Source organism: Vitis vinifera, chromosome 3 (genome assembly GCF_030704535.1).
Source record: "Vitis vinifera cultivar Pinot Noir 40024 chromosome 3, ASM3070453v1".
Taxonomy (NCBI): Eukaryota; Viridiplantae; Streptophyta; class Magnoliopsida; order Vitales; family Vitaceae; genus Vitis; species Vitis vinifera.
The window spans coordinates 4549708-4573147 of NC_081807.1; the positions used below are offsets into that span (position 1 = coordinate 4549708).

Genomic DNA, 23440 nt, shown 5'->3' on the forward strand with positions numbered 1-23440 from the left:
GCTTACCAATCTAAAAAAATGGGTTTGCATTAAAATGGAAGATTCCCATTCCTGGTATCTGAAAAATGACAGATATCCGAAACTTGCATTGATTCCAAAAGTCTACTGCTTTTTCAGAGCCATTGATCACTGTACATGATTCGGTGATGCTGAGATTGATCTCGATCTGATTCTCTGCAACATGGGTTGTAATTTGTTTCTAGTGAATAAGTGTTTCAAAAGGAAGAAAATTCTATAGTTTTAGTTTTAAATGCCTCTGGTTTGACTGAGGAAAGAAGTCCCAAAACTTTTGAAAAACTCCTCGAGTTTACATACAAAAAGGCTAAGAAAAGTTTCAAAGAGATGAAAGGAAAAAAAAACTGAGGATAAATAGGAAAAAAGAGATTTCAAATTTAGAGGTTATAAAAAGTTAAATAATTGATCTTCTTTCCATACTTCAAAATTTGGTCAACAATTTTAAATGATCAACATTCATCTACCTTAACCGTGGGATAATTTTTGGTTAGAATTTGATACCTTTTTAAAATTAAAAATTTTAAAATTGATAAATTAATCTCCATAATGTAATATACATTTCAATTTTATTGCATTACAAACACTCCCCTCATGTAAATACAACGATTTCATTATATCCCACAGGTTTATGAGACCAAATAGACAAACACATCTTACGGAGTCAAATAAATACTCACATTGAGTTACGTTTCACACGTTTATGAGACTAAATAGACAAACACCTCTTACGGAGTCAAATAAATACTCACATTGAGTTATGTTTCACACGTTTATGAGACCAAATAGACAAACACTTTTCACGGAGTCAAATAAACCAGCACACCGAGTCAGAGATTGGCTCTGATACTATTTGTGATAATCTATACCTCCAACTGTGTAAATATTATCTGTTTTTAGACCCAAACCACCCAAATTCCTATTGAAATTGGTTTGAGCCCCAAGCGTAAGTGTTAATTTAAAAAATTTCTAGCAATTTGTTAACAATCATACATAATTAAATTCTTATTGTGGTAGCCAATTATGATAAATGTTATTATTTTTCAAAATGATAATTTTTAAATTAAAAAAATGATCAATTTTAAAATTTTAAAAGGAGAAATATATATAATATTATAAATATTTTCAATATATGAAAATAAATACATTTAACACTTGATATTATTCATGAGTTAATTTTATTCACTTCCTTGATATTTTTTAGTTAAACATACCTAATGTTCATTGATTTAAAATTTCAATTACATCTAAATATGCCTGATATCCATTGATTTGAAATTTCAACTAAATCTATTCAAATTTTAAATAAAATTAAACACAAATTAATTCTATTTTTTATTTTATTTTTCCCTTGAAAATGAATAAATGTGAGAACACAACCATTTTCATAATTTTTTTCCTTTATGAATTTGGATATAATATTGTGAGCCCTTTTCCCATCCCACTGGATAAAGGGGGCCTTGCCATCAACATTTGCAATTTTCACTTTAACAACACAGTGGATTGAAAAAGCAATTTCCAACTGTCAATAACTGTTATTTTCCCACCCAAAATGCCCCCTGTCAATTTCAATTTTTATCGTCACCTTTCTTCCAATCCCACTCAACGGCTATCTCCCCTAGCTCAACCACACGCTTCAATTCTACGGAAACTCAAAGATCTCAAACCCCTTCAACAAATTCATGCCCAAATCATCACCTCTGGCCTCACCCACAACACCTTCCTCTCCAACAGTTTGATGAACGCATACGTATACTGTGGGCTTTTGGCTGACGCCAAGCAGATTTTTCACCATACACCGTACAAGAATGTGGTTTCCTGGACAATTTTGATATCTGGGCTTGCTAAAAATGACTGTTTTGTTGAGGCGATTGATGTGTTCCGCGAGATGATTATGGGTAACTTTAAGCCCAATGCCGTTACAATTTCGAGTGTTTTGCCTGCTTTTGCTAATCTAGGGTTGATCCGGATTGCGAAATCAGTGCACTGTTTTTGGGTTCGGGGTGGTTTTGAAGGTAATGTGTTTGTGGAGACGGCTTTGGTTGACATGTACTCGAAATTTGGGTGCATGGGTGTTGCGAGGCAGTTGTTTGAGAGTATGTCAGAGAGAAATGTTGTTACGTGGAATGCGATTGTTTCAGGTTATTCTGATCATGGGTTTTCTGAGGAAGCGATTGATCTTTTTAATTTGATGCGGAGAAAAGGGTTGCTAGTGGACTTCTATACGATAATGAGTTTGATACCTGCTTCTTTGAGTGTGGGTTGTTTGCAGGTGGGAACTGGAATCCATGGTTTTATAATTAGGACTGGGTATGAGAATGATAAACATATTAAAACTGCTCTAATGGATATATATGTAAGTCACAATTGTGTTGATGATGCTCATCGTGTATTTAGTGAGATGTCTGTGAAGGATGTGGCTGCATGGACACTAATGCTAACAGGCTTTTCAAGTGGTCGACATTGGGATAGAGCCATCAAACATTTCAATAAAATGTTGGGAATACAAAATTTAAAATTAGATTCTATTGCTTTGATGGGTATTCTTTCAAGCTGCAGCCATTCAGGAGCTTTGCAACAAGGTAGACGAGTTCATGCATTGGCTATAAAAACATGTTTTGCAAATAATATATTTGTAGGATCTGCTGTTATAGACATGTATGCAAACTGTGGAAACTTGGAAGATGCAAAAAGGTTTTTTTATGGGATGGGAGAAAAGGATGTTGTGTGCTGGAATGCTATGATTGCTGGTAATGGGATGAACGGGTATGGTACAGATGCAATTGATCTCTTCTTGCAAATGAAGGGTTCAGGTCTAGATCCAGATGAATCAACTTTTGTCAGTGTCTTGTATGCATGTAGTCATGCTGGGATGGTTTATGAAGGGCTCCAAATTTTTTATCATATGGTCAAAACCTCGCATGTCATTCCCAATTTGCAACATTATGCTTGTGTTATTGATATTCTTGGCCGTGCAGGGCAACTAGATGCTGCTTATTCATTCATTAATAACATGCCATTCCAGCCGGATTTTGATGTTTACAGCACCTTGCTTGGTGCATGTAGAATTCATGGTAACATAAAGTTGGGGCATGAGATTTCCCAGAAAATTTTTGAGATGGAGCCAAATGATGCTGGGTATTATGTTCTGCTTTCAAACATGTATGCTTTGGCAGGAAACTGGGAGGGTGTAAAGATGACCAGAGCATCACTGAGATCAAAGAGAATGAAGAAGGACCCAGGCTTTAGTTCAATTGAGATAAATCAAGAAATTTATACATTCATGGCAGGAGAAAAAGATCATCCTCAGTACTTCAAAATTGAAGGGATTTTAAAGGGCCTAATCTTGAAAATAAAAAAAGCAGGTTATGTACCCAACACTAATGTTCTACTCCAAGATGTTTCAGATGATATGAAGAAGGATATCTTGTATCATCACAGTGAAAAGATGGCCATTGCCTTTGGGTTGATGAGAACCAAGCCAGAGACAATCATTAGGATAACAAAGAATCTGCGCACCTGCGATGATTGCCACACTGCTAGCAAGTTTGTTTCCAAAGTTTTTGGAAGAGTACTTGTTATTAAAGATGCCAACCGGTTCCATGTTTTCCAAGATGGAGTTTGTTCTTGCAGAGACTATTGGTAACTGTAAGAACGCTATGCATATATTCATCCGGGAGTCATCTTGCTCAGGTATATGCTCATTCTAATCTTAGCTAGCTGCACTTCTATTACTAATCTGTGGATGCATGCAGGGAAAGCAATTAAGCCTTCTGAATTTGATTAGTGAAGTGCTGTCAAAGGACAGGATTATTCTTTCAATCCACTACTCCCTCCGATGCAATCAGAACAGTTTCTTATTATAATTGGTATGGGCAATATGTGTATTGAAAATGGAGGCTTCATTTTACCTGATTGAAATTCTAACTCAGTATTAATCCAACCACTTGGGGTTGGCTGCATGTCTTTTTCACCTTTCAACTTTATCTAGAGCCACATCTTCCATTAAATCCTTCAATCTATTTAGTTTTATCATGTTCTTTTCTACCTTCCTCTTATACTTTTGACACCTTTAAAAATCAAATCACTTTGCTGCTCTGTGTGTATTACTGTTCATTGCTCATAGCTATACCAACTTATAAACAACTGTCCTTGTGGAAGTCCAAAATGATGTGAACAAAGTATTTAGAATGGATTTTGGAAGATGTGATCACGTGCATAAGTTATATGGCTATGAGGAACAGTTATAACATGAATTTTGATTGCTGAAGATAGAGTTATAAAGGGATTCATTCAGATGAACTAAATGTTTGGGTAAGATTTTTCTAGTTGAGTTCAATCCTTGATTCAACAGCAGAAGAAATTGTTTAGTCTGTCAAAATTTTCAATTTCTTGAACTTGTGCTTGGATAGGAGAATGTCGAAAAGATCAACACAAAATGGAAAGGAATGGAAGAAGGCAACATGGGTATGGGTTCTTTGTCTTTTCTATAGTTCTCTAAATCACTTATATGTTCCCTTTATTATTTAATTCCAAATTATCCTTTATATAGTTTCTTTTACTTCTCATTATTTGTAAAATTGAGCTTCTTTAAACTAGTGTATGAACCACAGAATGTTTAAGCAACAATGGATACTTCATACATAATTATGAATTCTTTTGACTTTTATGAATTTTTTTATTTCACATTGTCTTTTGCACAGTGCTTCCGGTAGAATGATACTTCCTTTTTCCTAAATAATTAATTTTTCATTCATCATGGATCATTTATGCCCCCTCTATCATTCTATGAATAATGAATTTTGGCTTTATATAATGAATCCAGGGTTTCAACCAACAACAAATAGTGAATGAAGACATAAAATGACAAACACAACAAAGTGTTCTTAATTAGAATCTTCTCTGCCTGCCTCTGATGATGCTGTCTTTCCCATCTTGCAGCCTCTTCTCCAAGCTCTCCACCACAGGGTGCCACACAGGTTTCACATTGTAAGGGCCCCTCTTTTACCTCTTTGTTGCGAAGGTAATGTAAGCTTATGAGTACAATATTTGATAGAGATAAAGATGAAATGTGTGGAAATATAATAAACGATACAACACCATCAAATCTCTGAAATCCCAAGATTGTATACACTTTTCTTTATCTAAAAAATGCATAGCTTTTTTCACAATCAAATGCATTTCTTTCTTTTAGAACTAATAATGCTGAATGACAAAGACAGTATAAGAAAACCAACTGATTTTGCAGCCTGCATTTTATCTGTATTTACGCTTGTATACAGATTCTTTCTTGATAACCATCATGAATTAGGCTTTCCAACAAATGCATATACTTTGAAACACCTGAAAACACCTAACCTTATAATATAACTATGGTCAGACTTGACCTAATCTTAATCGTTTCAATACACATTGAAAATACCCTTTTTCTTTGCAATATATCCCCATCTGTTTTAGAAATTTGCACCCATGCATAGGAACAACAGATTTGGTGTTATAATCTCGAGACAAATATTAACCTTGAACATCCTACCCATACAGTCTTTTGAAAGTTTTAAAGAAGGAAAAGGATAAGTGGTAAAAGATCCATGAAAAAAAATATTACAAATGAACATACAAGATGATTTATTGGGCAAATTTCATATTTTAACCAAGTAAAGAGCCTAATGGGAAACTCATTGCGTATTGTTCTCCAAATGCCAACTACACCTCATATTCCTAACATTTTCAATTACAATAGCATGAAAGGAAAGGGCATTTACGGTAAAGCTTAGACAAGGCCCACAGTGGTTATGATTCGTTTTTGTATTGCTTCTTTGATTTTCCCATGGTTTATCAAAATAATCTAATTTATGGAAACTACTCTGCAAATATTTTCAATCTAATTTGTCTACTTTGGAAATAAATATTTTTATTTTGCATTGTCATGTGTAACTTCTTGTGCTTGACTGCATCGACAGGTCAACCGAACTTTCCTTTGCAGCAAAATACAGCCAGCCTTTCTAGGGCATTTCAGTGTGATGTTTACTGGAAAATACTTCGTTATAAGAACTCTCAGAGATTGTGGCAGCTAAAAGTGAAGCATTTAAAACAACCTGTTCTTCTGAAATTCTAGGAAGGGCCGGAAAGTAAACTTTCTGGTTTTCAGGTTAGTTCACAGTTCAAGGTTTTAATTTATGGTTTAAGTAGCTGCAAGAGTGTGAAGTTAGTTGTGGCAAGTAATGATGGAAACAAGGAACAGAGATGACAGGAACTAAACACCATCTTAATTCCTAATGCATATATAACTAGGGAACAAGAAACTAGTTATTTCTGCTTGTGAGTTCTTACATATTCTCTTTCCTATCAAGATTTTAATTGATATTATGATAGATAGATGTCTTGTATTGAGGAGACACCTGCCTCAGAAACTGAAAGGAAATGGATACTTGAGCTAACTTTTGCTTCTAATTGAATTTGCAGATGCATTTTTATGACAACTTTGGGTGTGTTACAAGATATCACGTGCAGAAGTTTTCTAAATTTTATATGGTTATGGATTTCTTTATATGCATATGATATGCAGATAAATTTTACTGTTGGAAATTTGGAATAGTGTATTATCTTTTCTTAGTGTTTTCTTTTCATCAGAATCTTTTCTTTTCTCTTTCATCAAGGCCTGTTTTAATCTCATTTTGTTTAATGCAATGCACCATAAAGTTTATATTCTTCTGTCATGATTTTTTTCTGAACAGTTGGAAAAATGATGGCAGTGAATAGTAATCCTAGATAATTAATTCAATGGATTTTATTATTGTTTCCACAGGTACTGGACAGATACCTGGGTGAAAATGAGATCACCCATGTGCATCAGTTTTTTGTTTATGCATTTCAGTATATCTCATTCAGTTCCTACAGTGCTTTGATAAAGTAAGAAGCTAAATGGAAAGAAGCAGAAACTAATCCAAGATGTAAAGATAATAATTGATCTCATACATTACATCAGATAGCAGCACTGAATCTGTTTTTGTGCCTTGGCACAGTTCTACTTTTAAGATAGGTCAAGTAACAATTAGCAAAGACAGATACAAAACCCTATGTCAACACCTTGATCAATCATAAAACATGGACCTGCATTTCATCTTTATTGACAAGCTCAAATATGCAGACATCACCTTGCTTGAGATTGTTATAGCGTGCAAAGGGAGCCCATCCTCTAGAAAAGTAATGCCTTCTTGCATGATAGATGCAACTCACATCCCAAGCTTTCTCTGCTGAATTCCTCAGGACAACCCTCATCTTTGATGGAGGAAAGTGGCCAGCAGCAGAGAAGGATTGGGGGATGCGCTGCATGAATGACATCCTATCTGTAAGTCACTTATGAACAAGAAAATAGGAAATTTAGGAGCATTATTTGCAACATTAAATCATCAAAATTCTAAATGCACAAAACCATCCATTGCTTTTCCTTTTTTACTTTATCTGTATATGAAATTATGTTACAGGACATTAGTTTCTGAATCAGTTGTCTTTACTATCAACACCGCAGTTAAAAATGCAAAGGAAACCAAAGAAGAATTAGAACACTACTTACCAAGAGAAAAGTTGGAAACCAAAGAAGAATTAGAACACTACTTACCAGGAGAAAAGTTTTCTCCACATTGGACTGGGTCATACCAATCATGAAGTGGGGGGAGATTTGGAGGTGAAAGACCCATCTGTTTTCACAATCCCAGAACTTCCACCTGAACCCTCTTCAGAATTATGGAGCTGCAATTTATGGGGATTCAGTGAACCAACTGGGCTTTTCCTTGGTCTACCTTGAGCCCTTTTTCCATTACTGACTCTTGTTCCTTCTTGTGTTCTGTTACCAGAAACAAGGGCTGCTAGTCTTTGAACCCCACTCTTATCGAAAATTTTGACATAGAACTGCATATTTCCATCATATCTAAAAGTCAAGAACTCACTGTCTCCCAGGTTGTTCTCTTTCATAAATTGCTTCCACCCCTTTTGAAGATAAGTGCCATTTGCATCCGTAGATACTGTAACACGCCATTGGCTACCAGAAGGACCAGTTAGTGTTGCTCTATTGGACATTTCTTGTGACAGATGCTTCATGAAAGCTGGAGGGATCCGCTGGACCAAGAAGAGAAAATTTAATCATCAAATAAACAGGAAAAAAAAAAAACTTTACAGAAGGGGTAGCATGACTGTTACTAAGATCAAAAGAAGTTCAAATCAATATGAAGTTCAGAATCAAACTGAGGAAATGCATGGCATCAACAATCCTATTGTTGGGTCAAAGGCAAAGATTCATATAAATGAGAAAAAAGGGAAGTACCAGATGCCGTTTGACATCTTCTCCATGGATGATCTTGAAGAAATGAGGCCTAGCATCTTCAGTCTTCAGGCTTTCCTTCTCCATCGTTTGTCTGTTTGAAGCTTTTGAACCTGTAAGTTTTGACACTCAAAAGAGGTGGAAACAATGAAATGAAAAGGCAGGATTCAGGAAGTAGGTTTTGTGTTGGGGTTTGAAGCTGTAACCAATAAATGATATCAAACAAATGAAAAAGCAGAGATGGATTTCTGGGTTGGGGGTTGTTTCAATAAGGGAGCATTGTTGAGATAAGACAGGTGGGTTGAATATTTCCATACATGGTATCTGAACATATATCTGTTCAAACTTGCAGCTCATATAGATGTATCCATTCTCATGCATAAACTATAATGCAGTGATGTTGAGATTGATTCATATCGTAATTTGTCTTCTATTCATTAAGGCGGTTTCCAAAAATAATGATTTTCTCCTCTCTATCTCTCTCTCTCTTGTTTAACATCGTGAAAAAATATAAAGGAAAATAAAATATAATTTAATTTATGTTTACGTAGAAACTTTAAACCATTTTTAAAAATTATTCTTTGATGTTTATAGAATAAAAGTGTTTAAAAACTTAAAATATTTTTAACATATTTTTAAATATATTTTAATAATAACTTTTATATTTGATATTTTATTTTTTAAAATAACTCTTATAAAACAAGTGAAAACAATATAAAATAACTAAAACATGTTATTTGAAAACACTTTGTTTTCTGTTTTTAAAAATAGAAAATAGAAAATAGTTTTTAATTATCAAACGTATTTTTTTAATTTTTTGTTCTGAAAAACAGAAAACTATTACCAAACAAGCCCCTACGGAATGACCGGCGTCACCCTTTGTCGAATCATCTTTGATGGGTGTTCTGAATTGGCAATCCCAGGGTAAAGGCCTCAAACTCAAAAGGTTCAAAGACTGGTGCTCATGAAGAGAATTAGAATACTGATAACCACTCAATTTGGTAGACAAGGTGTGTTCCTCTCATTGTCGGTCTACAAAGTTTCCAAAAATCCAGAAATCATGATCACTGAATGAGGGGAATCCCTACATTGTACATTGCACCAAGCAAATTGGATTTATAATGGTATCAGCCAGATTCAATTCCATGACCATAAGCTGGTTGCTGTGATAGAACTATGATGTTTAAATCAAACTAAGCACTAGCTCAGTTCAACTAGACTAGAGATGCAAATCTTAAGATAAAATTAAAGGTGAAAATACTAATTATTGGTACTGATACAACAGCATAAAGAGAGTTTTTAGTTCAGGAGACTGGAGAATCATGATGGCTACTGAGACAAGAGGAAGAGTTGCCACACTACTCTTCTGTAAGTTGTAGGCTTAACATACCAGATTTATTTTGGAAAAATATTGACCAGCAATTCATTTTGACCCACAAGCTCAAATATGCAGATATCACCTGTCTTCAGATTGTTGCCACGTACGAAGGCAGCCCACCCGCCACATAAATAATGCTTTCCTCCAGTAGGAATACAATTCACTTCCCAAGTTTCCCCTTGTAGATTTCGTAGAGCCATCCTAGTTTTGATATTCTGGAGATGTGCCCTAGAGAAAGAGGTGGGGATGGTCTGCATGATTGATAATCAAAAAGTAAATTCACATATAACAAACCTAGGAAGTGTGTATATGTAGATGTATGAGAGAAGAAGTTTTGGTGGTTGGAGCCCATAAGTTTTAAAAACTACCAATGACAGCAAATATTTGTACATATAAAACCCTTGGTTTTATCATTAAAGGTGCCTTTCAGAACTATACCAATAAGCTTATATGTACCATTACATGTTGTGGCAAGAACACAGGTTTTTATATGAAGTGGATGCTAGCTGGGTCTCAATTATACCAGACATGTGCAGACATAAGAAGCTAATAACGCGGATGATAGTATATTACATGGTTCATAGTGATGGAGAGATGCTCCAAAATCAAGGGATTTGGTCCATTAAACTGAGGAAACAAATGGAATCCTTCAGTAGGACCATGATTCATGATCGGGTAAGTAGTGATGTGCAATATATATGGCTCCCATTCCTCCCTTGAACTAAAAACCTGTCTAATACCTTTCCTCTGATGTGCAGGATAAAGTAATCCATAGAGACTGAGCTCACTTGATACCTACTGGATAGGTAAGTGTATGCTTCTAGTCATCCCCCTTATGAGTAGGATTATGTACCATTGAACTAATCACCAAAAGGAAAAGGGGATACAATAGAGAGAATGCTGCTTAGAGTGATCAAAACCGAGAGCCTAAGGTCCACGAATACTTTTCAGGTGTTAAACAAAGTCTCATCACATGCAAACTAAGGAATATTGTCTTTTGGAAAACACCTGATTAAATAGGAAACCGGACAAAAATGCTATTTGGCAAAATGTGAATTGAGTTTGACTATTGAAACTACATAATCTAAATTCAGGAATTAGAAACACCATTGATTCAACCTGTGTGGACAAAAGGTAAGAAGGCACCATATGCAACTTGAAGGGACTTAAAAGGGGAGAGGGTTCTCTCATACAGTTTGCACCCTATTAGGGCACAACTCACCAAAACTAATATCCAATAATTATACCAACAAAAAAGGTAAAACAAAAGGGAAAAAGGGCTAGAATGCTTACCAGAATGAATACCTTATCCACACAAGCCCTTTTCAAACGTCTTTGAAAGTAGGGAAAACCAGAGGTAAAGGATTCAGCTACTCTCTGAAACCCAACAGTGTCTTCTTCTTCTTCTACTTCTTCAGCTGGAGGCAACCTTTCCAAAGAACAGGGTCTAGTGTGTGAATCTATTTTCAGGATAGGCAGATGCAATCCTGTTCTAGTCTTCCTCTGGAAGTTATTGTCATCTTTAAATTTCTTCACTTCTGAATCCTCTTCCTGGAAGGACAGGTCAATTTTGTCCTTGCCTTTGTCTTTAATCTCCCTTAGGATGCTTTTCCCTTCTTTAACTTTCTCAAACTTCTCTGATTGCAGTTGCAGATGGCTTTGACCTGTCATATGTAAAACATAGAAAAATGTGACTCCAAGTTTATAATACTTATGACTTATGAGAGTATATGTATCTGAAGAGCCTACTTAGTGAATGTATGTGATATGTGATATTTAATGTCCTTTTGATGGTAGATGCCTATTTTCTTCTCTCCATATGCCTTTGGATTGTGTACATGCATGTACGTGCAAATGCCCATGTTTGTGCACAAAAGAAATATTTCAATTGCATACCTGGGCCATCTCCGCAAGACTTTAAGGGAGTGGAACCAAGAGGGATTTTTCGTGGTCTACCTCTTTTCCTTTTTCCTTCGGCGACAGCAAATTCTTTATGTTTTCCAGTGACAGACATGCCACCTCTTTCACACCCATTTTTCTCAAAAATTTGAACATTAAAACACATATTCCCATCATATCTGAAAAGTAAGAATTCCCTGTCTCCTAAAGAATTATCTTTTAGAAACTGCTGCCAGCCATCTTGAAGATACATGCTGCCTATAGCCGGTCTCAATTCAATATTCCAAAATCTGCTGGATGAGCACTTCAAGGTTGCTCGGTTAGACGTGTCTTTCATCAAATGCTTCATGAAATGTGGTGGGATACGCTACAATTTAAAAATAGATGTCAGTATCACTGGAATGAAAAGAAAAAAAGATCAACAAGAAATCTGAACATCAATTTTTTTTTTTAATAGTTAAACAAGAGTGTGTGTATATATACATACATACATATATATATATATATATATATATATATATAGAAATAAAAAGTGTCAAACTAATGTGGCGAACATAGTATACCGGAAGTATACAAGTAAGGAACAAAAAAACAGCAACAGTAGCTACAACCCTACTTTAAGACTTGGAGCACAACCATTCTATAAAGTCTAACAAAGAACATGGACCTCTCTGCCCGTCACCAAGAAGAAACCCTCAATTCTACAAATAAAGATTAGTAATTAGGACATTCTTAAGAGCTTGGATAGAGCGTTGCTCCGTTTCAACAGCCCTCCGGTTTCGTTTCCATATTGTCCGCAAAAGGCAAAGAGGAGTTGTTCTCCAAACCTTCCTTCTTTTCTTTCCCACAAAGCTACCATGCCAACCCATTAACAACTCCTTAACAGAAAAAGGGAGAACCCACAAGATGCCAAAAAAATAAATGCTGGGGCATCTGGATGGACTCCAATTCTAACAGAAAATCAAGATAGTTTACTCTACTTTAGGAATCAAGTAAGCCTCAGCATGCCCATATGGCAACAGGTCATAGTTGGAAGTTGGAACACTTAATAGGCCACTGAATTTGCTTCAAAAGCACAAAACATTCCTCAGTTTGGTCCTCTTTCAATCCTGTTCATTTCCGGAGTGCCATTAGTGGAGTAAAAAACAACACCTATTACTCCAAATGCCACCCATGCACTTGAAAGAAATTGGTAACAACCCCTGCAAATCTTAACAAGAAAGAGATTCATGTTTATATAGTAATCAAGTTCTCATAGTATACATATCAGGTAAGGGGATGGCTCCTGTGAAATCAAGCCTACAGAGTCTCCTCCTCAGCAATCTACCTTGAACAGATAACCATAACCACAGTTTCCCAACAATGCTGCACATTTTTCAGCATGATCCAATAGAATATACTTCTGTCAAATGCTTAAAGCTACAAACAAGACATCAAATGGTCTGATATGGTGTTTCTCTTTATCAAAAGCCACAGTGAAACACAACAATGTAAAAAATCTTCCCATTTTGGACAGAAAGTGCAAAAAATCTACTCTATTAAGCCTTGCTCATTACTTAACAGAAGCCTTGATCATTAAGTAACACCGGAACAGGGATAGAGCTCAATTCTTCACTTGTTCACTTTTCCTCAGGTTTCTTAGCAACCAAACAGAACAAAATGAATCACAGGGCACATCACATGGATTGTGGTCAAAGAACACGCATATGCCCGTTAAAATACCCTCAACGGTTCTCTAATGGTAAATCCTATTTGAATACCTGCTTGGAAATTTCAGTTCAACTTCAAATATCCTTTTTCCTTTACGTCAAATTTCTCAGCAACCAAACAGAAAATAAACTGATAAAAAACTCCTTAATTTCAGATCTAGCAACAACAAAGCAAGCCCTAAACTTCCAACCTAAAGAAATATAAAAATGTAAAAATAGAAAACTACTAACAAAAAAAAAACAAAAAAACTGCGATTACCAAGTGCTCATGGCTTTGATCGGGATATAGAATCTTGAAGAAGTAAGGCCTCAGGTCTGAAACCCATCCCTTAATGTCCATTTCTGACTCCTCCTTCCCCATTGTTTTGGTTGCTATGAAGATTTTCTTGGTGGGTTTCCCCTCTCTTTTCACCTTTTTCTTCATCATTTTCTTGGGTGCCTTGCTGGATTTTACGGTGCATTTTCTCTCCTTCTCCCTCTCCCTCTCCCTCTCCTTCACCATTTCTCAATCTCTCTGTCACTTTTTTTTTCCTTTTTTTTTGGGTGAGATTGAAGGTTCTTGGTACGAGTTGCAGTTTAGTACTTCTCCATTGATACCACAATTCAATTCTAGGTATCAAACTCCAATTCTGCATTTTAAAAAAAAATCAGAAAAACTAGAAAAGTAATGCTTCAATTACCAAACTGCATCAGATTTCTCAGTGAACTTTTTCAGTGAATACCACACATTGCACGAACTACTAAGTAGCTGTCTGTATTAACTTTTTTAATATATATATTAGCCTAAAAAATTATACAAATTTTATTTTATATTGAAGTGTGCATTTTTATTAATATTAATTGTTACATGTAATTAGTGATATAAATTTAAATAGTTTTTTCATAATATAATTTTGAATTTTTATAATTAATTGTAATAATTTTCATATATAAACTTTTTTTTAACAAATCAAATAGTACAAAACTTGAATTTGTAATGCATAACCTTTCTCAAAAATATTTTTTAAATCCCCGGTATTTTATATGTGGAAGAGATAATAAGGAAAGAAATCAAATATGCATATTTCATTTTGACACAGCATGGTTATGAAAATCCACACAATTACACATATTGTATGTGTCAATCATTGTTCAGCTAATAAACTCATGGATATTAAAGTTCTACAAGTAATATTTCTTGATATTGTATAATTCAAATTACCCATAAATCGTAATAATCAAGAATTGACAATTAACATAATAAGAAACTCATGGGGTACTAGATTTTGTGTTGATTTTCAATTATTATTTTTTTCAAATGATTTTAACAATAAATATTTAATGATAATTTTTTTGCTCTTTGAAATAATTTAATAAAAAAAAATATAACACTTTTGTTTTTTCTTCTCATTTTCTATATTTTCTTTTTTTTAAAAAAAAAAAATTCATTATTTTTATAAATATTCCAAGCACAAGAGGTTGCAAAAGCATTTCTCTTAACATTAATCATCTAAATTTTTATTAGAAATTAGAGATAAATTATATTATTATATTATGGCTACATGAAAACATACTTCTTCTTTTTTTCTAAAAATAAAATTAAATAAATTAACCAAGAACAAGGTGGTAAATTCTAATTTTCTCTAGAAAAGAAATTCCAAATTGTCGTGACCTTTTCACGTGAACGAGCAACTTCCATAACCGCTTTTGGGACAAGATCCACCTGGCGCGCCAGTAGAACCGTTTCGCGCCACCTCAACAACCGGTTATCAGACGTTGCATAAGCTTTGGATTTTTACCATAAACCAAAATCAACCTATTCTTATTTCGAATCTCTCAATCTCCTTCCTCAATTATATCATCTGAGTTCCATTTCCGTTGATTTCATCCCGTCTCTTTCGGTTTCGAATTCATTGATGAAATATATATGAAAAAGATAAAGAAACTCTGGTTTTGGTTTTGGAAGAACATTGAATCGACCATAGAATCACCCCCAAATATCATTCAATCGTGGTATGCTTTTAGGTTTTTTTTTTTTTTTTTTTTTTGGTTCTCTGCAAATACTTGGGGTTGATTTGTTGGATTAATTTGGATCTCTACTTGTTGATGAGTAGGATGAAATTTGAACTTTGTTCTATTATGGTGATTACAGCATGTTTGATTGAATTGAGGGCTTTTTCTTTGGTGGGTTGGGGATTTTATAGTAATACTCTGATTGAAGTTGATGATGATGGAGTTTTAACATTGGGTTCTTAAATGTTTCTTCTGTTTGTCTGCTACTTAGTTAAAGAGCTATCAAGGATGATGGCCATGGAGAAACAAATGGTGATGGTGGTGGTGGCGGCGGTGATGGCAGTGTTAGTTGCAGAAGCAGATGATACAAATGATGTTTTTGATCCTTGCTCGGATGCAAAGGTTAAGAGGTTTGATGGGTTTACCTTTGGCCTTGCATTTTCTACAAAGGACTCATTCTTTTTCAATCAAACCCAACTCTCTCCCTGTGACCGGCGTCTCTCCCTCTCAAGCACAAATTCCCAACTTGCTGTCTTTAGGCCAAAGGTTGATGAGATCTCTCTCCTCACTGTCAATAGCACCAACTTCAATCCTGTATGGGTTTGCATTCAAATCTTCGGAATATTATGGTTAACGTTTGATGAATGTTTCTTCATCTACTCAGTTCAATGACTTAGTTTTTTCGTAGATTTCGAATGGAGGGTACATGGTGGCATTTGCTGGCCGGAAATATGCAGCAAGATCGACCCCAGTGCTTGTTGCAGATGGTCAACACACCATAACTAGTTTCACTCTGGTAAGCTTCTTCACGGAATTTTTTCCCTTTCCTCCTTCAGGGCATTTTGATAATGTAGTTGTGAGTACTCATTTTCGCAACAGGTTCTCGAATTCAAGAAGGGGACTCTCCAAAGCTTTTACTGGAAGAAATTTGGGTGTTCAAAGTGCTCCAAGTCGTCAGCTTTTGTGTGCCTAAATGAGCAGGATTGTGCAGTGAAATCCTCGCACTGTAAAAACCAAGGAGGCTCTATAGATTGCAACATCAGCATACAGTTGATCTTCTCAGGCACCGACAAGAAACTTGTAGCGCTTAACTCCTGGTATGAGCTGAAAAACCTTCGACAGTACTCACTGTATGGCCTCTATTCCAACATACGTGATGCTATCATTGATCAATATGACAATTTTTTCTAAGCCTGTATGACTAGCCAATATATGATACCAATTGCTAGCCTGATGTTACTGATATATTGTTCCAATTTAATTATCTGAGTAAAGGATTAGGCCTTGTAGACTACAGATCAATTTATCTTAAGCAACTCTTACACTCTTGAAATCCACTTCATGGAAATGGTTGATGTAGAAGAATGGAAATTTCTGTGTAAGACACATTTTTTCTAAAAGAATTGTAAAAGAAAAAAGAACAATACTCTAGCAAAAAATCAACATATATTGCTTGCTTTGTATCAATTGCATTCTGCTAGTGGTTCTTGCTGGCAAAAAAGAGAGTGCTTCATCTCAAAATTTTCATGGGATGTTTAAGGCAGATTTGGGAATGGTTGGTCGACAACAGAAGGTTCCATGTGAGGGTTTAAGCAAATTCCCAGTCCACTACTTTCATCTTCATTACCATCATCTTTGACATATGCACCATTGGCATCCAAGTGATGCACTTCTGTCCCTGCCACCTCTTGAATTGCTTCATATTTGTTATCATCATTGTTGTCATGTTGGGATTTTGGGCACCCATCAGCTTCCATGTCTGCATCAAGTGATATTATCTGCAAAGCATGCGCTCCTGTATCAGCCATGGACTGTGGTGTCTTTGCAGAAACCAAAATTTCAGCATCAGGGTCTTCTGAGCTTGTCTTAGCACGCCGTGTTTGGATGAGATAATGTGCCACAGACTTGAACCCTAGTTCTGAAACCTGAAAAAGTAAATGAAAATTAAATGTTGTTCCCCTCTGTGTCTCAGCCTCTCTCTCCAGAAGTATCAAGCCCTAGTCATTTTAGGGAAGTTAGGCCAAAAAGAAGCATATGAATAACATTCTAAAACGATGCTAAAACCCATCTGAGAGCCTGCATATGTCCAGCTCTGGTTAATCTAACAAACCAAAGAAGACTGTTCAAGAGAGAAGCAAAGTTTTCAGCAAAATTTGATTTAAAAGATCACAAGCTTAATAGCATCCACCTTCTTATACATAGGACCAGTGGGCATCCATCCTTTTGCTTGTCGGCATAAACTGCAGTTGCAAATTCCTCGACAGACTGGGCAAATCCAACTAGGGTTCTTGTTGGCTTCTATCACATTCTCCCCATATCTGTGCAAGACGGCACAAATAGAACAAGAACCATTACCGCCAACATTTTCAGCAAACACAGTTTCTTGAGCCACATTAATAAAGTTGTGTGGTTGTATACTTATCCAAAATTTCATTCAACTTTCCACAGAAGTTTGGAGCATTTCATATCAATGCTTGTGCATGCAAAATCTTTGATAATGTTTGAAAAGAAATGTGGAACATGATCAAGATGAAAACCCCAAATTCGGAGCATAAGAAGAAAAGCAAGAAAACACCAAGAAGTATCTAATAAAAAGATTTCCACGGTTGTTTCACTGGTTGCCTCAAACGATCCTACAAATCAGGATTGTGATACATTTTTCTCTTAGATTTCAATGGTGGCTCGCTCTAGGTATTTTATTGGCCAGTACTGTTGATGGAGAAGCAAAGAAAAACAGAAGCTTGGTTTTCTGGAAGGCCAATAAACTTCATGATGGTTACCTCATGTATAAGCAGTCTCCACAAAACTGCCCTTGGATCAATTTACATTTGCTGCAATGAGTGCGGTAACCCAGAGTTTTCTGCCTGCAATGAGGTAGGTCATATCAAACTGAATCATTGAATATCTCATAACACAAAGAACTAACATGCAAGAAATTCTTTACCTGCATTGATGGCATGTCTTCCCTTTCACCTGATCATATATGCGTTTCCCCTCCTTGTTATATCCATCTATAAACAGGGTCCAACTTGTCTTGCAATCACCCAATAGCTCCTCATGTTCTTCAGCATAAACCTCTGGTTTTGAACCCTTTCGTGTATGACTCTCATTGCTCATCAGAGCCATTGAGAATTGGCTCTTCATCTTAGGGCGTAGTTCTGAATAGCTAACAGGACTCATACTCTTCAACCTGAAAAACCCGTAAGAAAAGATCAAAACATACTCAAAAAATTATCAAGCATTAGGGGTAACAAGAAGATCAATGCCCAACTGCACTCCCATCTTTTTGTTTGCAGAAAAACTGCAGGACGGGGAAATATTTACACATTTATGTTTTTCTCCCAACAAAAGTATCACTTAGATGAATTATTCATCTTTTGGAAACCTAAACAAGAATAACCATAAGCTTCAAATTTTCCTTCCTTTTCTTTACACTTCTCTGCTACCAAGCGGATGGAACTTATGGTGATATTCTTTCAACCTCAAGCAAAGCTTTGAGACATTCCTGCACAATAATAATTAGAAGAACAAAGATACCCTAAAATACCCGCCTATTAAAACATCAGGAACATAAAAAAGCAGTATTAAAGAGATTAATGTAGCTAGATTTGGTTCCAGAGAAAATCCAAGGATGCAAAACAAACTATTTAGATTTGTATTTTTTATCATTTGGACACCCATTAAGAATATCTAAAGAAGATTAAAACAAATGAGAGGATATCAGAGTTCAAGATTCAATAAACGTTAGGAAACCCACATCCTTTTCTGCTAAGAAAAGAAATAAGAGTTTGAATCTTAGTTCTTCCACCATTTGGGAGCCAAGACGACACAAGCCTCCACTCTTCACTAACTCGTGATGAAATTTTCTTTTCTCTTTTGACTCAATACAACAAAAACCATGTCCATTTGTCGTTACCCTTTTTGCTTACCAAAAGCGCATTTCAGACCTAATAACTCTTAGACTACAAAACCTACTGCATTTGGTCGGTGAGAAACTTGACCTACAAACTAGAAAAAGAAAAGGGTTGCCCATACGGGTCCGTCTCTTTTATTTGCTTCCAACTTTCTCAGAAACCAAACAGAAGTTAGACAAGTAAATACCCAGCTGGGAAACTGCGGGCAGAAAAGGAAAAAGTTGAAAACCAGTTGATATTTCTCTGTGTTTAACCAGAGAGAAGGAGAAAAGAAAAAATAGATACCTAGAAGAGCGTCGAAGAGGCTGAGAAGGAGAGGGAAGAGAAAGTTTGTGGTGAGGAGGGTTCCTCCGGGGACGCTTGGGAGGAAGAAAGTGGGAGGCGAGGTTGAGGGAAAGGTCCAAAATGCCAAGTGTCTGCATTCTAAGCATGTTGTCTCTGATGCTTTGTTGTCTCAACAGCTCGTACCCAGTCACCCCCAGAGCTCCTCCGGCCACGGTTTCCCCACTACAGCCAGGTGACGGCTTGAGGATTCCCCTCGCACCTCTCTTCTTCTTTCTCCCCATTGCCCACTGTCTGTCCGTCTGTCCGTCCGTCTGTCTCTACATGAGATGGGAATGAGTTAATGAGATAAAATGGGAAAGAGAGGAACCGAATAATAGAAAGACACGTAAGAACCAAGAAGCAGGTAGCCCATCTCTGTCTTTTCGGCTACTCATCTTACTGCATTGCACTTCACATCACTCAAATCTTCCCTCTCACTATAAAAAAAAATACTAAACATCATGCTGTCCGATGACTGCCACCAATGAAAAGTATGCCCACTGCTCTGTTTGTCTCAAATCTCTCTCCACCCTCTCAATCCTCTCCCTCTTCATGAATGGGGAATCCATTTCCTTATACCTCATCAGTCATTTTACATTTTGTACGTATTTTCGTATGTAAATCTTCAGTTTTGTCCTATCCAGTTTGAACAAGAGATATAAGAAAGAGGAATTTCATTTTTATGGTGAATATAATACAATCAAGTTGAAAGTATCTTAGCTTAGGATAACAATTTTTTCGTTTCTTACGTGCGAATATGAATATGTGAAGAAAAATATTATTTTAAATGATAATAAATTATTTTATATTCTTTATATCTTTACACCCTGATTACAATTTTTGTCTTATTGTCACATTCTTCTTCGTATCTTAATTATATTTTATACATAAGTTATATTTTCCATACCTATATTGATTATATTTTTCCTATTGACTTTTGTATGTAAGTCATATTTGTTGTAACTCTATTATTTATATTAGTTATATTTTTTTCGTGCCTTAATATTTTGTTTTCATTTTTTTACCTATTAGAATCCTAGTTTTATCGACCAAAGGTGACCAACTTAGATGGTGTTGAATAAGATGATTGTCACTTTTTACGAATTTAACAATTATGAATGCAAATGATAGTATAAGTGATAATATGATAAAAATTAATATAAGAACAATGACAAATAAATAGAGTAGGGAAAAGAGAAATACAAACTCAAAATTTTATACTGGTTTGATGCAATCCAACCTGCATTCATTCTTCTCAAGCTCCTATCTGAGTGAGAATTCTACTAATCAAGCCTTCCAAGCCTTCAAACTTTCCACTTGGATTATGGTTTCAAGGAACTCTTTGCACCAAAATTTTTAAAATTGAAGTCTTTAACCTATTCCTTTAGATAGTAGTTTCAAATCACCCTCTCAAGATATACCAACTTTTGAGTAATCCTCACAAGGTTACATTTTGATAAAAAAAAATTGATTTCATAAAATCCTAATACAAGTTTATGCTCGATTGGATACAAGAAAAAATAGGATCAAAGTGCACTACATGGATATGTAAATTTATAAGCAAAGTACACTTAAAAACTCTTCTTTAATACTCAAATAAAATTCAATAAAGATTTGAAACTCTCTCACACACAAATGTAAAATAATAAATTTGGAACATTTAAATAACAATTGAAAACCTAAACTAGTTGTTGAACACAATTTAAGGCTGACCAATCAACCAATCGGTCAAATCATCTACTTAGCTTTGGGCAAGAGAAGATGTAATAGATAACTGTTAGGCTACAAAATTGGACTAATTGAGTAACTAGTTTAGCCAATACCTTGATCGGTTAAACAAAGTTTTTGTCACTTTAATTTATGAAAATTTTCCTAAACCAACTATCAATTGCTTTGATCAATTATTAATAAAAAAAAAATATAGAAAATGTGAGAAAATTATACACAAATAATTTTTAATGACTCAAATTGTTTTAATATGAAAACTTTTTTAATGATGAAATATAAGTCAAAACATGAGTTTTTATCTTTGAAACAATCAATCTCGTTTATATATATAAACCATTAAACTACATAAATAAATTCAATAGGTTTTGTAACTTTTGCATCTTTGGCACAAAAAATTTGAGAAAACTAGAGGTGGTGTTTGTTTTTTTACTTAATTCTAAATAGAACCTTAATACTTAATAGTATTAAATATTAGGTTGTTTGTTTTTGTAGTATTTTATTTTTATTAAGTATTAAAAAGTAAAAAAAACCATTGTGTTATTTTTTCTATTTAGAAAAAGCCACATATTTTGGCTTTTTCTATTTAGTAAAAAGTTTATAATAAGTCATGAAAAAGTAAAAAAACAAACAACCTAAATTCTAAAACTAAATGATTTTCAGCAAAAAGCCAAAAAAACAAACACTACCTAAATTAATTCCTTAACATTTTGAAAACCTTTTTAACCAAGGAAATCATTAATCAAAGTGGATATTCATTTATAAAGATTCTTCATCCAATTTATAAATTAAAAAAATAAAATTGATTTAAGCATTTGAATGATTTTAGGTGCTCAAATAAAATTATAATGTAGTATGAACCTAATGCACTAACAATCTTACAAAAATGTTCTAAAAAAATGGCTTTGATTGATCTTTTCTTTGAGATCCTCTACTTCTTATTGATTTTCTTAACCTGATTTATTTTTGTGATTATCACTTTGAAAATCTTTGTATCCAAACACACCTAGGATAAACCATTAATATCAAACCTTATTTTGTTATCATTAAAACTGAGATTAATCAAATCTTGGTTTTATAGTCTCCAATCACCCTCCTATATTATGGTTTCATAGCACCCTCTATAATAAGGCTTTTCAAAACAAAATCTTCAAACTCTTCCCTTTGGATTATGGTTTCAAAGCACTCTCACAAGATATATAAATAAAGAAAGTATTCACAATTTATAATATTTACTCAAATGGAATACAAAGAAACTAGAATTAATGACGCACTAAGATGAAAGCAAGTTTGAAAGTAAGCATACTCTAAAAACACTCCCTTGCGAGTTAAATAATATTAAGAAACGATTTAGAACCATTCTTCATATACAACAATAAGTTTGGAACCTTTAAATAAGAATTGGAGATTCAAACAAGCCATTAAACACAATTTGGGGTTGAATGGAGGACCAACCAATCAAATTGGCTATTAGTTGTTTGGTGGAAAAATATACAAAATCTAACAATTATGTCACAAAAGCTCAACCAATCAATCATTGGGTTGACTAATCCTCAATCAATTGAGTGAACAATCTCAATAAGTTGAGTGAATAATACTTGATTCGGTAAATAGTAACTAGTTGAGCTGCTTTTGGTAAAACCTTGGTCAAATATATACAAAATATGCAAGATTAATGTACAAATGACCTTTAATAAGTTGTACGGTCTCGTTATGAAAACTTAAGATTGAAAACCCTTTTTAATAATGAAATGCATATCAAAACATGAATTTTTATCCTTAAAATTATTAATCTCATTTTTTATATAAATTTTTTTAAAAAAAAAATGCATAAATGAGTTCCATAGTTTTTGCAACTTGTAAATCTTTAGCACAAAATTCTTAAGAAACCTAGCTAGATAAACTTTTGTCACGATGAAAACTTTTAAAACTATGAATAGTGTTAACACATAGGTGGTTTTCCCTTATAAAGATTTTCATCCAATTTATAAAAAAACAAAATTAATTTAGGCACTTGGATGATTTTAGGTACTTCAATAAAATGTAATACAATATAAACCTAATATAAAAAGATCTTAAATAAATGATTTTGATAGATCTTCTCTTTGACCTTTTTTTTTTTAATCTTTTATTTCTCTTTGGCTTCAATATATTTTTATGATTGTCTTTT

General features: G+C 34.5%; 5 protein-coding genes across 15 annotated transcripts; 2 read left to right on the forward strand and 3 right to left on the reverse strand.

The window, feature by feature from the left end:
* Positions 1-1423: 1423 nt before the first annotated feature.
* Positions 1424-6663, forward strand: LOC100253709 (pentatricopeptide repeat-containing protein At3g57430, chloroplastic). 10 transcript variants are annotated; one of them, XM_010649504.3, is made up of 5 exons: positions 1424-3881; positions 4425-4479; positions 4954-5035; positions 5973-6160; positions 6475-6663. In XM_010649504.3, exon 1 carries the CDS (start codon positions 1565-1567, stop codon positions 3656-3658), a length of 2094 nt encoding a protein of 697 aa, XP_010647806.1. In that variant the 5' UTR covers positions 1424-1564; the 3' UTR covers positions 3659-3881; positions 4425-4479; positions 4954-5035; positions 5973-6160; positions 6475-6663. The 10 variants fall into 10 exon arrangements, with proteins under 10 accessions (XP_010647806.1, XP_059591866.1, XP_010647808.1 ...); XM_059735883.1 differs by having other exon boundaries at positions 4954-5001; XM_010649506.3 differs by having other exon boundaries at positions 1442-3881; positions 4838-5035.
* Positions 6664-6946: 283 nt separating this feature from the next.
* On the reverse strand, positions 6947-8911 carry LOC104878798 (B3 domain-containing protein Os01g0723500). 2 transcript variants are annotated; one of them, XM_019218122.2, is made up of 3 exons: positions 8333-8911; positions 7631-8127; positions 6947-7368 (listed from the first exon to the last, which is right to left on the reverse strand). In XM_019218122.2, the coding sequence occupies exons 1-2, from the start codon at positions 8414-8416 to the stop codon at positions 7672-7674; spliced, it is 540 nt and encodes a 179-aa protein (XP_019073667.1). In that variant the 5' UTR covers positions 8417-8911; the 3' UTR covers positions 6947-7368; positions 7631-7671. The 2 variants fall into 2 exon arrangements, with proteins under 2 accessions (XP_019073667.1, XP_010647802.1); XM_010649500.3 differs by having other exon boundaries at positions 6947-7338; positions 8333-8910.
* A 633-nt stretch (positions 8912-9544) lies between these two features.
* LOC104878797 (B3 domain-containing protein Os01g0723500) lies at positions 9545-14041 on the reverse strand. The gene is made up of 4 exons (XM_010649499.3): positions 13575-14041; positions 11604-11973; positions 11001-11371; positions 9545-9958 (listed from the first exon to the last, which is right to left on the reverse strand). Exons 1-4 carry the CDS (start codon positions 13815-13817, stop codon positions 9725-9727), a joined length of 1218 nt encoding a protein of 405 aa, XP_010647801.1. The 5' UTR covers positions 13818-14041; the 3' UTR covers positions 9545-9724.
* Positions 14042-15006: 965 nt separating this feature from the next.
* Positions 15007-16595, forward strand: LOC100243476 (uncharacterized). Its single transcript, XM_002281524.4, has 4 exons — positions 15007-15307; positions 15579-15901; positions 15996-16103; positions 16187-16595. Exons 2-4 carry the CDS (start codon positions 15596-15598, stop codon positions 16496-16498), a joined length of 726 nt encoding a protein of 241 aa, XP_002281560.2. The 5' UTR covers positions 15007-15307; positions 15579-15595; the 3' UTR covers positions 16499-16595.
* A 142-nt stretch (positions 16596-16737) lies between these two features.
* On the reverse strand, positions 16738-20244 carry LOC100265793 (uncharacterized). The gene is made up of 5 exons (XM_002281532.4): positions 19507-20244; positions 18252-18497; positions 18088-18171; positions 17496-17625; positions 16738-17232 (listed from the first exon to the last, which is right to left on the reverse strand). The coding sequence occupies exons 1-5, from the start codon at positions 19785-19787 to the stop codon at positions 16843-16845; spliced, it is 1131 nt and encodes a 376-aa protein (XP_002281568.1). The 5' UTR covers positions 19788-20244; the 3' UTR covers positions 16738-16842.
* Between the last annotated feature and the right edge of the window lie 3196 nt (positions 20245-23440).